The sequence below is a fragment of the Balaenoptera acutorostrata genome, chromosome X (genome assembly GCF_949987535.1).
Source record: "Balaenoptera acutorostrata chromosome X, mBalAcu1.1, whole genome shotgun sequence".
In the NCBI taxonomy this organism is placed as follows: Eukaryota; Metazoa; Chordata; class Mammalia; order Artiodactyla; family Balaenopteridae; genus Balaenoptera; species Balaenoptera acutorostrata.
In genome coordinates, this window is record NC_080085.1 from 11,097,992 (window position 1) to 11,112,589 (window position 14,598).

Sequence of the window (14,598 nt, forward strand, 5' to 3'; positions counted from 1 at the left end):
AGGCATTAACACCACCAGCAAAAAGAATCCAAATGAACTGTTATACTTGATGTTCAATTTTAATAGCATCTGATAAAGGTATGCTTCCTTTCATTTTAACACATTTCTGCACATGGATATGTTTTAAGATCCAGGAAACAGCCAAACCACAAGTTAATTCTTAACAAGAATATACATAGTTAACCCTATATTATGCAGCCCCCTTTAAAAAGCGCTGATGCCCCCAACAGTTACATGTATCATCTCATAAAGAACAACACAAAGTTTACCATCACTAATACTCGATACCTATAGTCACTTAATGTGCTGAAACACAATGATTTAGAAGGCAAGTTTCTTTCGAAGATGGCTTAAAACTCAAGCAGTTGGGTTTTGTTGTTGTTGTTGTTTTTGCGGGGTTGTTTTGGTTGTGTTTTTTGCTGAACATTGAACTTTATTATTATTCCAGGAAACTAAGATTTAGATAAGAAAAAGTGACATAAATACCAACCCTAATTGAAATTACTTCAGTATTCAAGTCCATAACAGTAGGAGGTCTGCGGTCTGTTGGTAATTCGGTTTTAGATAGTTGGTATGAAACTGTAAACTCACTATTCAGACCATGTAAAAACGGTTTTGAGTGGTGGTCATTTTAATAAGGTAACACTTCTCCATTAAGAAAAACATTTGTGGAACAAAATTCTATGAAGGATTTGGGGTTGCCTGGTGTAAGCTCTTAGAAATTTAAAGCAAATAAATACTGATTAAGGCAGAGCTGACATTTCTCAAGAAGAATGACGACAACTGGGTCACTGTATTAAAATGAAATCGATTTATAAAATTGATTCTGGAAAGTTTGTCAGTTGGAATCCAGCTTCTTCCACGGTCAGTGTAGCAGAATTATTATAATGGGCTCATTTGAACATTCTTGGGAAAAAAAGATTTCTGATTGGAGCAGGAAATTAATATGTCCTGCAGGCGGGGAGGTCAGCTATTTTTTTTTTTTTAAAAAAGGTCAATTCTAAGAATCACTTTATCTTTGAGCCCCAGCTTCATAAATGTCAGCGGTCTGTCAGAAATGGAACTTCACGTCAATTCCACTTTACCTCCTATTTTAGATACACTGATCTGAGAACGGATGGCCTAAGTGAATCTGTGGTCACACCCCCTGCTGCTGGTATGGCATGGTCCCTATCAAGATAGATAAGATAGGCTGCGAGCATACATCATACCCCTGTCTGGCTTGGTAGGATTGTGAACATGCCACAGATTTTCAAACGGATGAACACTCATTTTGTCAAAGTGTTGCCTTTTAAAATGGCTCCCATGCAAAAACCTCCAATGTCTGTTCTAAAGAAAAGGATTTACCTACTGGAAGGTTTTCCTAGAAATACATCCCAGCAGCTTGAGACAGACAGTGAAGTGTTTTTGTTTGGACTTCTACATGAGTTTTGTTTGGTGGGGTACACATCTGTACTGCAGAGCAGCTGTCTGATGATTTGTCAGAGCTGTAAATTCATCGGCCGAGAGCCTCTGGCAAACATTTATGTGTAAGAATTGGGTTGTTCTTTTGACCGAGACTGGATATCTTGCAGTTCCTGTTCTTCCTTTGCTTTGATATCCTGGTAAGCCTGCATTTTGCTTGCATCCTTTAAGTAAGCCCAGTTAGAAGACAGTATCATGAGGAAGTGGATCTGGAAAAGAAGGGTGAGCATGATGGCTAGTGAGCATGTGAGAAGGCAAAGCGAGCTGCGAGGTAGATGAGACGCTCTGTACTGGAAAAAGGGAGAGGCGGTTATTCCGTATTAATACTCCTTCTGCTATCAGAGGCATCGGAGGCTGAGCGCATGCTCTGCTAAGACGCTTACATATTATTAAGAGGCTGAAGGAAAAGTTAGTACACACACAAACATAATGAACTTGGAAAAAATGGCCAAAGTTACTGTTAAGAAAAGGCAAAAGTGAAATACGACAGGGTGCTTTTTACCATTTTGAGGGGAACGTTAAGGCAGAAATTCAGAAACACGCTGTGTGGCTGTTTTAGAATCAGTGTTGTGCAAAGATCTTGCTTTCCTATCTATCTATCTATCTATCTATCTGTGGATAAAAATAATTCCCCCAAAGGCCTGAAAGTGTGAACAATGTTTATTTTGAGTAAATAATATAAAACTACATATTTAACATGTAAAAATGAAGAACTATAAGCAAAGCATGCAGTCTCTGTGTTAACACATTTTTGGCGGTCAAACTACAGTTTTCACTTTGGAACTAACTGCCATGATTTCATTTCACAAAACGTCAGAATCTTTAGTACCATTCTTGACAGTTGATGTGGCAAGCAAACACTTCTTTCCCGCTCGGTTTCCTCATCTTTCCTGCAACACCTACAACTCAAGTTCCTTATAGTATTTCCTTCTCGACATATTTGAGACTTTCCGACCCAAGCACAATTACTCTCCCCATTAAAATCTTACGTGCAGTTTGAGAAGTGGCTATGAGGAATCAGTTACTACTCACCCAAACCCAACACTTTGAGGTTATCAATCAATCAATTCTGGGGGCTCTGAAAGGAATGATGGTGTTGTGTGAAAATAAAAAACTACATATCAATCAGTCCTCTTTTTAGAGATAACATAACAAATGGGCCCTTTTTCTTCAAGTTTTCGTCGGCTTATTTGAGGGGCATTTATTTGGTAGTGGGCCCTGTAATCATAAAGAAACTGTTGTAATCAAATTTAAAATAATGTTGTAATCAAATTTAGACTCTATTTGTAAAATATTTTCCAGAGTCTGCCAAGATCAAACCAGATGAAAACGGTTCTCCTCCATTTCATCTTCAGCGCTTGTTTTCATCACTGAAATTGGTTATCAAACAAACAAGCAAAAATAACGGAAAATGCAGGTATTCCGAAGTTTTAATACTTCAACTTTGAGCAGTACTATCTCTAAGTTCAGTTTTTCAGTGGCTGCTCACCCATGTCAGTACATAACTGAATCCTTTCCAAAAGGTGGAAATAGCCAGATCTCATTATTCTGTAGTTCATGTACGGTAAGTCATTTCACTAATCTACCATGCATGCACAATGAGTTGACTAAAGCGATTTACAAATTACTTTTAACAAAACTGCAGAAACCTAGGCTCTGCTTTAGTCTGGGGGTCAGTGATACGTCATGCTACCAAGTATATAGCTCTCTAAAGCTCGTTATTGGCCTTATGCAATTTAGAACTTAGTGCAGCAATCTTCCCGACTCTTAAACTTCAAAACCGCATAGTTATATGTAGTAGCCATCATGTAGATCAGCTGGTGGAAGAGAACAGAACAGAACAGGACAGTAAGATACAGGCAATGAGGGCCGGCGCCCTGACGCTTCTAAACTCGGGTGGGATGAGCGCCAGCTCAGAGCCTCCGGAGTGTTTCTTTTTTCCCCTTTATAATCGCAAGAGAAGACTTTTCATAGCTGGCACACACAAAAGTTCATAATTGGCATTTCACATATAAGTCAGTCCTCTGCTCTCCCCTCAGTATGTTTAAAGACTGGATGTATTTAAAAAATAACTTAACAGAGAGAGCTGGGTGAGCAGCGTGAGAAAGATGAGGGTAAGAGCCCTGTTTCCCCTCGTTCTTTCCCACACTGCCCACTCAGCAGCTCTGCCTGCCTGTTGCTCAGCGAAGAGCACAGGTCACCCCCACCCCTGCGATGGAGCGGGGGGTTCTTTCCCGGGCTGGAATGGGAAGGGATGACGTCAAGGTTGGAAAACCTGGGAAGGACTCATTTCCGAGCACGTGAGATTTCCCCTCCTCCCTACGAGTCTTAGATTTCTCGACCCCACAAGCCCAGCCCTCCCAAGTGTTATACACACACACCCCCCCAAACATACACCTGTGTGGTTGCAGCCTCCCTATGTGTGAATTTGCCTTCGTGCTAAAACTTCTCTAACTCCCAGGTCAGCGCTCACTCATGGCAGTGCCACGCCCATTCGGACATGCAGAGCGGGGGGGGGGGGGGGGGGGGGGGGGGGGTGGAAGCGGAGGCAACCAAGGCAACACTCTGCCTTCTTGTGGCAACTCTCGGGCTGTAAACAAGCGTCCTTTTCAGAGTCTATTTGGTGCCACGTAGTTTGCATTTCTGGGACTTCGCTCTTTACACGTTCCCTCACCGGCGTGCTGAAGGGCTGTCTAGTGTCCCTAAGTGCAGGAAGGCTGCGAGGGGCCTTACGGAGAAAACACGTGTGTTAAAACTTCATTCAGGTTTGCGTTTCAGTGCTGTTCATGAATCGGCCATATACACTCAATAAGCTGTCTTTAAACAGAAGCAAACTGATTCTTTCCACAGAATCCAAATTGCATCACCTACCATGGATGCCAAGACCACCACCTCGTACTTCCTGCAATCTAGACATGGGGTAAGTTTACACAGGGGAAACTGAACCAAGGTCGAGTCCCAGGCTTGTTGGCTGGAAGGCAAATCTGTTACTATAGTGACGGCAGGGAAGGGGGGGGCCTGTACTCACCAAGGCAATGACGGTGGCGCCAGCTCCGGCACAGGCCACGATGAACAGGTGGTAGGACATGTAGAACTAGGAAAGAGCAGGGCACCAACGTTAGCATTTGATGTGGAAGGAAATGGCCTCCACCGGTCCGGGCGCGGCTCCCTCTTGCTCCTCTAGGGCTGGGCACCTGCTGGAATCGCCTGCGGCCCAGGCTGGACCCCAGACCAGTTACATCGGAGTAGCTGGGGGCTGGGCCCGGCGTCAGGATAGGACACTGCTCCAGCGCGCCTGCAGCCCGATCCTCGAGAGACACGCCGAGCAGCCAGGTAGGCGGGCCCTGCTGATCTCGGTCGCTCGCGGCTTCCAAAAAGCACGTCAGGATTCTCTTGAATATGCAAGCTTCCGCACGTGCATTGGAGAATTGGCTTTTATAAACAAACAAACAGCTCTAAACCACTGCCTAAAGACTATTCTAGGGCAGAGATTTTAAACCATAGTGTGTCAGGATTTATTGCCAATTACGGATGAACAAGAAATAGCAGCAACTCCGTCTGGAAACGTGAGCCCAAGTGCCAATGTATAAAAAATTTGCTTGTATACAGATTCAGGGCCATCTTCTCTATGACAGTTTGCCTTGGTGCTGTGACAGGTGTCCTTCTTTGAAAAGCTATCTGAAGGTGAGAGAGAAGAGTCTGCATGTATGCTCAGATCTGCGGGGCTGGGGTCACTCTCGAATTACTGCCGAGAGAGAAGGAGAAAGCGCTCTGCTGGCGCAGGCTCCTCGCTCAGCGGGCTGGGCCAGGGCCACGTTCTAGGTCAAGAATGGAGGCAGAGCGCCCGCTCTCTGTCCCTAGGAGAAGCCCTGCGCTCAGCCTCTGCTGCCCCGCGGTCATGTAGGAGCCAGTGCAAGGGGCGGGGCTTACCTCACTGGTGTTGCAGATGTTCTCCAGGGCCGAGCCACACATTCTTCCTGGGAAGGCATTCCAAGGGATGATACCTGGGAAGCGAATCCCACCAGAAGCTTAGGGATTAGTACCGAGGCCAGCGCCCCTGCTCTCAGCGGGCCCCACCTCTTTCAGTGGCAGTTACAACACAATGACCGGCCACGTTCTTCCACAACCGATGTACCTGCTCCCTCTAGAACAAGCTCTTGGGAATAAAAAGCCCTATTTGGACAACAGGGCAAGAGCAAAGTCAGCTAACTAGTCCATAAGGGAATTAGACAACTCAACTTTTTTCCCTGCGAATTCTGCTGTGGTTAGTTGAGCTGATAGTCCTGAGCTCTAGTTCAACAGCTGCAGGACAACCCCCCCCTCACAGGCATTTCCTCCTCCTGAAGCCAAACACACACATCTCCCCCTGCATTTCATGGTCTGCGGCCTTACCCCTCAAGCCCTATTCTATGTCGGTGGTCCGCCCCAAGATCCGTCCTGAAACGGGCAGGCTGTGCTCAGACAGGTTCACGGCAATTCGACAGAGTAGTTATGTTCTAGAGTTTGGGTTTCCATGTTGTATCAATGTCTTTGCTTTTTCTGTTCATTTTTGTTGTGTTTTACAAGCATCTCGGAAATGCTTCTGGACTGAAGCTCCAAGTGGAAACTTGGAAAACCGCTGTCCTTCCGCACAGAGAGCGCGGCCCGTGGTGTCTCTCACTGTACCCAGCTCACCTCTGCAGGCACCTCGTCCGTTCGGCGGCTGCTCGTTCTGCCGTGAATGCCTAGGTGTGTGCTTAAATATGACATGGGTCAAGTTCTCCTCCTCCCAGGAGGTAAGGAAGGAGGATTTTAAAAATAGACTCCTTATTCTTTCCATCTTTGCTATGGACCAACGGTAAGTCTTTTTGCTTCAGAGGAATGGGAAACAAAACCACTGGTTTCAAATACAGGAAGTTTTAGAAAATGATTACTGATGACCAGACATTTGTAGAGAATATTTAAGAAGAGGGAAAATGATACATGCATCTAGATATTCACTTACAAATAGTTTAGAAATCAACTTTAGTCTCTGTTTTCAATCCATCCTAAAGAACAGTGTGGGTGAGCCTTTGGCTCTATCAGAAGAGATTAGTCCCATGGGCAATTTTAGGTGAGTTTCATATTACGGTTCGAGGTAAGATGCTGAGGAGAAGCCAGATCGACGATAGGCACAATAAGCAGCAAAAAAGCGCTTCCAGAAAAGCTCTGAAAGAACAATGATTTCCTCCTCAAGTCTAATGAAAACTCTTCTTTTCCTCCGAGTTGTTTCTGCCAAGAACAGGATTTCCTACCATCCTGGCCAGAAGCACTTACTGAAACTGCCTTCTCTCCCTCAACAGGGGAAGTCGGGTCTACAGTGCTGGACAGGAGGCGCCCTGGCCCCTTCTGTGGCCTGTCAAAACGAACCGACCTTAGCTGCCGAGGGTAAGGATCCCACTCATTAGAATATATGTGTGAACAGGTTTTTTTCCAACAGCTGGCTTTGATAGAGTACCACCTTCTGATGACTTTTTAAAACAGACCTGGATTTTATGTTTTGTTTTTCTATACTAAAGCAAGATGGTCATTTAAAAAAGACCTGATTTAAAGAGGTGAATGTGCAGAGTAGCTGGATTATACAGTGCATGCCATATTCTGGATGGAAAATTGGATGGTACAAAACCGAAAAGAAGTTGAAGAAAAAATATATACTCTTTTTAGAGTGGATATCCACACATCTTTTTTGATTGAACTGCATTATAAAAAGTTTCTTTTACTGTATACTGAACTAGCAGATGTAAGAGTTTTGTGAATGGCCCTTTTTAGGAACTAAGCGCCTAACTGATGTTTCCATCCAGAAAATGGAGCACACTGAGGGAAAGAGTATAATAAACTCTTCCAATAGAATGGATGAAACCCAGCTGGATGCTTAGACGCCCATGTAATAATTAAGGCCCAGACACACGCACAAGAGGATACCAGTGAATCGAGGAGATGAAAAGGAAGTACCGTACTGCCGGATGTCCACGCAGATCTGCTCCACCCCGGCTGTCCCGTTGGTCTGGGGGGACTTGATGACTTCACAGGTTGACCATATGTTGTAGAACATAAACACGGGCACCGCAGAGAAACCAAACACGCCCAGCCAGGCCACTCCCAGCACATAGGTGAGGAAGACGAACTAGGCCGAAAAGGAGAAAGAATCGTCACCGACCAGGGCAAAGCACCTCCCCCGGGAGGCATGATGACGCGTTTCCCAGCCGATACCGAACCTGTGGGACGCGGTCAGAGCACCACCTGGACCACAGCAGTGACGAAGGAAGTCTTGGAACTTTGCGGGTCCCTCTTTTAGCAAGGACATGAGTGGCCACGAGAGGATCTCCCTCGTCCAAGGTCACAGAGCTAGTTGGTGACAGGGCCTCCTCCTAAACACCAGTGCTGCGCTTACCAGGGGACAGTGGCCGGAGGCTTTCACAGGCCACTGAATTGTATAACTCCGTACCAGCTTCCCAAATTCCCTTTCTTTTACGTAAGAGATGGGCCGGAGAACAGCCATTGCTACAGGAAGCCCTTTCTCCAAAGGAACTTGGCTAGTTTCATGAGCCTGTGAAATTACTAAAAAGCATTAGATGCTTGCACCTTTACTACGTTTACACTAGCCGTGAACACAAGCTTAGTGCACAGCGGACCCGATACAATGCTCATTTCCCTCTAGTTTTGTTCTGTTGTGTTTCTCAGCTTTAAGATCCACAGCAGCCGTGGCCGCGGGAAGGGGCTGCGCATCGTGCTGGCCCACGTGCTGCCGTGGGCGATTTCACCAGGAACAGGATCGAATTGCTTTCCTTTCTTCCTGGCCTGCTTGGACTAGCGCTTTTCAGAGAGCTTTGAAAAGGCTGTTTCAAAAATGCCGTGGGTCTGATATTTTCAGAACGCGCACCCACCCGGCACCCCAACGCCGTGCAGCCTCCTCGGCTCGCCCCCTCAACCCCCGAACAGCAAACCCCGGAGCCCGCCTCGCCCGCGGGCTTCGCCTCTGTCCCCCCTTCTCCGCTCTCACCCACCACGAGTCTCGCGATCGATCCCCTCTTGCTCACCTCTCCTCCCTCGCTCTGCCCTGTGCACGGTCCTGTCACAGCCCGCCTGTCTTTGGCTTTCATGCCCAGCGCGGCAGCCGAGGCCTCTCCTGCTCTGGCCCCGGTCTGCTCTCCCAGCAGCATCCTTTCGCTCCTCTGGGCTCTAGCCTCCCCTGCCAGCCAGGCCGCGGCCCCTCTTCTCCGGGCTGCTCTGCTCAGGCTGGGTCCTCCTCCTCCACGCCGGGAGCCGCGGGGCCCCGGTGATTCTGCCCGCCGCCCTCCCTGGGCCCCCCGGCCCTGGGCACACAGCTCTGCTGCCGCTCGCGGGACCTGAGGGCCGGACAGAGAAGCAGCAGGGGCGGCGCCCGGCAGCAGCGGGCCTCGGGCCTGCCAGGAGCAGCTGCCAGGGACGCGGCCAGCCTTAACCTCAATGCGCACGCGTCCCGGCCCCTTCATACCCGGGCTCCCATCCGGGCACAAAGACGTTAACTACACACTCTCTGTGCCTCCCTTAAGGAGGACTTTTAGGAACACTGGGCGCTCCGTGTCTTTTAAGACAGGCTCTGCGTCCGTACCTCGTGACAGCAGAGAGCTCGGTCGGTGCCCCCCGGGAGCCGCGGCCCCGCAGCGAGGGTGCCTCTCCTCCTCCTCCTCCTCCTCCTCCTCCTCCTCCTTCCGTGCCTTCCTCAGCCAGCCTGGGCGTTCCGCCTCCGTGTGAGCGCGTCTCCCTCAACTCCCCAACTGTTTTCGTCACATCTGACCACTTGCTCAAACGCCAGCCCCCTGCTCGGCCCAGGCGCTTACGAGCTCCACTTCAACGCGCCCCCAAATCAAACTCCATAAGCGCCCCTTTCCCACCTCTCCCTCCAGCCCTGACTTTCCTTCTGTGAAACGGCACTTTCTAACCCTGCCTCTTAATGAGCCCCTTTTAAGCTCTGTCCTCCTCTAGGCCAGAGGTCAGCAAACGTTGCCCGCAAAAGGCCGGAGAGGGGACGGGTCAGGCTCCGCAGGCCACGTGCGGTCACAGACACTCCTCAGCGCTGCTGTTACAGCGTGACCGCAGCCGCCGTGTCAACGAAGGGGTGTGGCTGGCTGCCAGAAACTCTATTATGGACATCAAACCTGGAATTGCGGGGAATTGCGTGTGTCCTAAGGTATTATATTCCTTTGGTTTTTTTCCCCAGCTCATAGGTGGATAAAAAGAGGTGGCGGGCCGGCTCTGGAGCCTGCTTAACCCCCCTCTTTAGGCTCTAAACTTCTGGAGGACAGTCCCCAGCGAGGTGCTCATTAGTAGGAAACATGCTTGGTCACCACTGCCAGAGGGACTGTGACCATTCATCCTAGTATGGGCGAGTCTGCGTGGCCACAATCCATATTCAAAGATAAATGAAGGAGAGCGGTGAGACGATAGGGAAACTATCTCCTTTCAGAGTGGGGACTTTATATTTGAAAAATCTTCAATACCCTTGTTATCTGGACGTTGATAAGAGAAATGCTTGATTTCATCCTACCAGCCATAGATTTTAATGTCTCCTCAACATGTTGAGGGTTTTTTCATATTCCTGACTCTAGGTTGGAACGAACGCTCCTTGTGTCATGGACTCCGCACGTACTCTCAGTTAGCTTTTACCAAACAAAGAAACACACGGAGGTGTGGCTCTGGCTGGGTAGCAGTCATCAGAGATTCGTACTCACCATCCCACTGATGCACCGGCCGCAGGCGGTTGTTTTAAACTCCCCGTGCAGCTCTTTCACTGCGCTCGTGGTGTAGAAGCCTTCTGCCAACAGAATGATCCCGTACAAGAAGAAAAAGGACGCAATTCCATAGATGACATACTGCATCAGTTGTATTCTAGGAAAAGAAGAAGGTCCAAGTGGTTAACAGACGTTTTTGGCCTCTGGAGGGGGGCCGTGAGGGTGACATCACTTGCCCTGCTGATGGCTTCGGTGGGCTCATGGGGCGTTGCAGGCAGGCATCCGTGCCCAGCCCACCACAAGCTGAGCCTTTCTTCCAAGGTGAGCAACCTTCCCAGACAAGGGAGAAGTTTCCTTTGCACAGGGGCCCAGTTGGAATCTTTTAATACTTATGAGATTACTTATAAATGCAGACATTGACGAGTTAAAGTCACTCGTCCAAGGATACACACACAGCCAGCATTTAAACGCTGGTCCAGTGGACGACATGTTCCTTCCACCACGTCAAAGTGCCTCCCAACCAGGCCTAGTGCTTAATGTTATTCTGATCAAACCCCTAAGTAAGCACCGAGGGCTGCTTTAGGGGGTAACGTGGGCAAACGCTTTCTCATTACCCAAGTGATAATATATCAAGTAGATACAAAAAGTTAAGATACAAAAAGTTAATTCACATCTAACTTTGTCCTATGAAAGCCAACAGCGATGCAGCTGACAACCTTTGGCCGCCCACTGGAACCACCTGGTGAGCTTTACAGACACCAGCTAACTGCATCCTCTCCCCAGAGGTCATGACTTAATTAGCCTGGGGTGAGACATGGACATGGGGATGTTTTTAAAAGACTGCTGGAAGTTTGAGAGCCACTCCTCAAGATCACCAGCTAATTAAACTAACACACCTTCCCCAGGCTCAGTCATGGTGAGTATTTCTGGGTCTTTTTTGTACACGTTTGGCACTCAGCGAGCCCACTGTCCTGCTTCCTCCTCCTCGTAGCCTCCCCCACTGCTGCTCATTGCTCTGGAATCATTTCCCGAACAGATAAAGAATAAAGTTCCCTAAGGACTCTTCCCACAGGATCCCATCATTGTTCCATAAGAATTCACTCGTGCCTTTTTCAAAAGTTTCTTCCAGTCACAGGATACCTAAAGACTGTCAAACCCTGGTAGTCAGGGAAGGAAAAAGAAAACACTGAAGGGCAAGGGGAAAATAGACGAAGGAACTAAATTCATTGCTGCCGAGCATGCACGGTTAGAGAATCCATGCGTGGGAGTTGTTGCGACCCCACTGAGAATGATTCCAGAGCGGGAAGGCTGAGGCTGAACCCCTAAAACGCCCCCTCTTCTGAGCTGGAGGACACCCGGGGAGTTTTCTTCTGCTTGAAGAATGAGTGTCCAAGTCCGGTTCCTGTAGACTTAGAGTTGGGCCGTTTTCTGTGACAACACTAGAGGGCGACCGCTACTTGGGAACCACCATAACTCTCCTGGTGGGAGGACTGGCAGTATTGCCACCGTGCCCCTCGGCCACTGGGTGCAGAGGGCCCTATGTGTGCCCCCTGGTGCGATCCCACCCCCAGGTCCCAAACACCCACCGCACTCCTGGCCCGCCCTTTTTCCTTCTCTCCCGGACCTCTTCCTATCTGCCTCCAGGGAGCGTGAATGAAAAGCATCCGTTTTCTCCCAGGTGAGCACACTGCAGTCTTCCTGTGAACCTGCCTGGGGTGGTGGCACTTTCAATACATCTTCCAAGGAAGCAGGTACTTACACCTCGCTCAGCAGGGCGTGGTCACTGGTGTTGGTGGAGAAGTGTTGCTCGAGGATCGCCACGGTGCCCGCGAGAGCCACGTGCCCACAGCCGCAGAACAAGGCGACGCCGGAGAAGCAGAGGATGGTGGCCACCAGGGAGGCGTAGGGGACTCCGCCCAGACACTTGATGCAGCATTCGAAGCAGCCTGGACCCAGGGGAGAGAAAACGCCGCTGTTAAGGGCAAGCCGCCTTCCGCCTTCGTGAAGGCCACACGTTAACAGAGAAGACTCGACTCGTCCATCTTCCCGCGCATGCTCTATGGATAATAGCTCAACGTCCCAAGGACCAGAGGGGGAGCTGTGGTCATCTCCCATTCGGTGGGTGAGGACTCGGGGGCTCCAAGAGGAAATGTGTAGCTTAACTTGCTCGGGGTGAGTGGCAGAGCAGCCAACTGACAAATAGGGAGTAAGGCACAATTCTACAAGTTCTTGATGGACCCGGGGTCAGGGTTAGGGGCCCCCTGCTCAAGTGACAACGAGCAGCGGTCATCCCACTCGCAATGTCAAAAGACCTGCAGTGAGGCTGCGGTTCTATGAAGAAAAGAGACCATCAAGTTCCCCCCAACCTCAGCCTTCTGGGGTTTCGGGAACCTATTTCTCTGTTTCTGCAGCAGCCAATGGCTTATCCCCGAGCCTTTGACCTCCTGGGCAGCCAGAAGAGTCAAATGCAGTAATTACACTATTGCTGTGGTCGGAAAAATATCAAGGGAATCATTTTGGAAAGGTGGTGGGCATGTTGGTCCCTAGAAAGTACCAAGTCACCCAGATCCGCTCAAGTGGGTCCACTCAAGTTTCATTCATGTCAATATCAGAAATTAGCTCAACTTTTAGATAAAAATGTTCCCCTGGGCCAGGCAGCACAAGCAATTTAATCACAGCCCCCCACCCCCACCCCCTCCTCGGCTTCCACCTGCCGCCCTCCAACACAAACGTTCAGAGCAAGAAAGAACCCCCAACTGGTGGGTGACATTTAGGTACTTGAAGAGGGAAAAGGAACAGAGGAGGGGGGGGGGGAAAAAAAGACAAAATGAGCATCCATGAAGTGAAATGAAGGAGAGAGCCACAGTTCACGCTTCAATCTTGGAGAGGAATAAGACTTTGATTCATTTTTAAAATCAACTTTGACTTGAGATGTCCGTAAAGACCTCCCCGGGGGCAGTCAGGTGACATTTTCAGTTCGGAGACATTTACGTTTCAGTAGAGCAGTGCTGGCCTCGGGATAATGTCAGTACCTCTCATGACCTCCCATCCCTGTTTACATTATCCAGACCCTTAAAGTAAATGGCTTGTCGGGGAAATCGAACTCTGAAAGCATTACGATGTTTAACAGCAATCCAGAGCAGTTCATGACTTCAGGGCAAGCACATTAAGGCGGCTAAATGTCTTTCACCCCAACGGTCTTTACAGTAGACAGGGAATGACTACCACAGCGAGAAACACGAGCTAGGCTTTGCCATTTTGATGAGCGTCCCATTCTAAACTAGCATTTGCTTAAACCTACCCCAAGCGGTGACTATACACTCACTACCCGATCTCTCTTCAGTTCATTGGAAAATAAAAAGGTCGGGCCCTCATAAGAAAGTGTGCTTCCTTTCATTTCAAAAGGTGACCAGCTGTTTTCATGAAGACCAACCTCCCTGAAATGGACTGATGAAACTGCCTCAGATGGGACCCAGCACACAATACAGTTCAAGTTCACTAGCAGGTCAGTACCTTAAAGAGCTTTGGACACTTGAGATTTGTGAACGAGGATGACGGAGGTCAATCTTATTTTGTCCTGTGACCTTCTAGGGGCTGAGGTGAGGCGAGAGGAATGCAACTAAAAGTCCAAATGCTCTCCAGGCTCCCAAACCGAGAGGAACTAAAATCCCTGGCCTCGATGTATTCCATTATATAAGAGAGAAAATAGACCTCTTTTCTCTTGTGTTGTGTCATTCCCCACCTCCCCCATTCTCAGCCTCCATGATGAAGTTAGGAACAAGATGGACGCCTGCTTCCCTAGTTACAAAGTTATATCGGGTCCTTACTGGATAGAGAAGTGTGGCCTTGAGACTGTGCTGTCCAATATGGCGACCATGAGGCACACGTGGCTATTTAAATTATTCAAAATAAAATCAAAACTTCAGTTCCTCCATCGCATAAGCCACATTTCACATGCTCAGCAGCCGCGCGGGCTGGTGGTGACCATGTTGGACCGAACAGATACAGGACATTCCATCACTACAGAACACCGCTGTGGAAGATCAATTTTGACTTGCCACAAATTCGCCTTTCTGTGACATGAGCTAGGTTCTGAGTTTTACTTTAGGTTTCATTCACGCAGGACTTTGTGAAGATGCACAGGGTGCTCATAAGCACTGTGCTTGGCACTGGGAATACAAACATAAAATAAAACGCCTCCTCTGCCTTCAAGGAGATCAGTTTAATGCTGCAGGCAGACGAGTAACAGAATTTCTGTAGCACAGCGTGATGAGCGCCAAGACAGAGGCTGCTGGAGAGCCAGTGGATGGTGGGTGGGGGAAAAGAGAGAGATGGAAGGACAGGAGGAAATATAATTCAAATTGGAGAGGGGGTCCGGAAAGGCTTTCTACAGAAGAACCTAGGA

The 14,598-nt window shown here is 48.7% G+C and overlaps 2 protein-coding genes across 12 annotated transcripts in view; one reads left to right on the top strand and one right to left on the bottom strand.

The window, feature by feature from the left end:
- OFD1 (OFD1 centriole and centriolar satellite protein) overlaps positions 1–14,598 on the top strand; it is a 98,895-nt gene that overhangs the window by 76,327 nt on the left and 7,970 nt on the right. For 3 of the 7 annotated variants that reach the window (XR_009006619.1, XR_009006625.1, XR_009006624.1), the window contains exons 25-30: positions 2,767–2,881; positions 4,315–4,797; positions 6,031–6,192; positions 6,786–10,514; positions 10,887–11,109; positions 11,872–12,010. The gene's annotated coding sequence lies outside the window, so the exon portion shown is untranslated. Of the gene's footprint in view, positions 1–2,766; positions 2,882–4,314; positions 4,798–6,030; positions 6,193–6,785; positions 10,515–10,886; positions 11,110–11,871; positions 12,011–13,598; positions 13,699–14,598 lie in introns of those variants that run through there. The other 4 variants (XR_009006620.1, XR_009006623.1, XR_009006621.1 and 1 more) reach the window with 4 other exon arrangements.
- The window catches only part of GPM6B (glycoprotein M6B), a 152,504-nt gene continuing 138,373 nt past the window's right edge, over positions 468–14,598 (bottom strand). For 3 of the 5 annotated variants that reach the window (XM_057537930.1, XM_007182036.2, XM_007182038.2), the window contains 6 exons: positions 11,953–12,139; positions 10,194–10,350; positions 7,435–7,606; positions 5,395–5,468; positions 4,493–4,558; positions 468–1,673 (listed from right to left, as the gene is read on the bottom strand). In XM_057537930.1, the coding sequence (XP_057393913.1) occupies positions 1,524–1,673; positions 4,493–4,558; positions 5,395–5,468; positions 7,435–7,606; positions 10,194–10,350; positions 11,953–12,139 (806 nt within the window). In that variant the 3' untranslated portion in view covers positions 468–1,523. Of the gene's footprint in view, positions 1,674–2,106; positions 3,282–4,492; positions 4,559–5,394; positions 5,469–7,434; positions 7,607–10,193; positions 10,351–11,952; positions 12,140–14,598 lie in introns of those variants that run through there. The other 2 variants (XM_007182037.2, XM_007182039.2) reach the window with 1 other exon arrangement.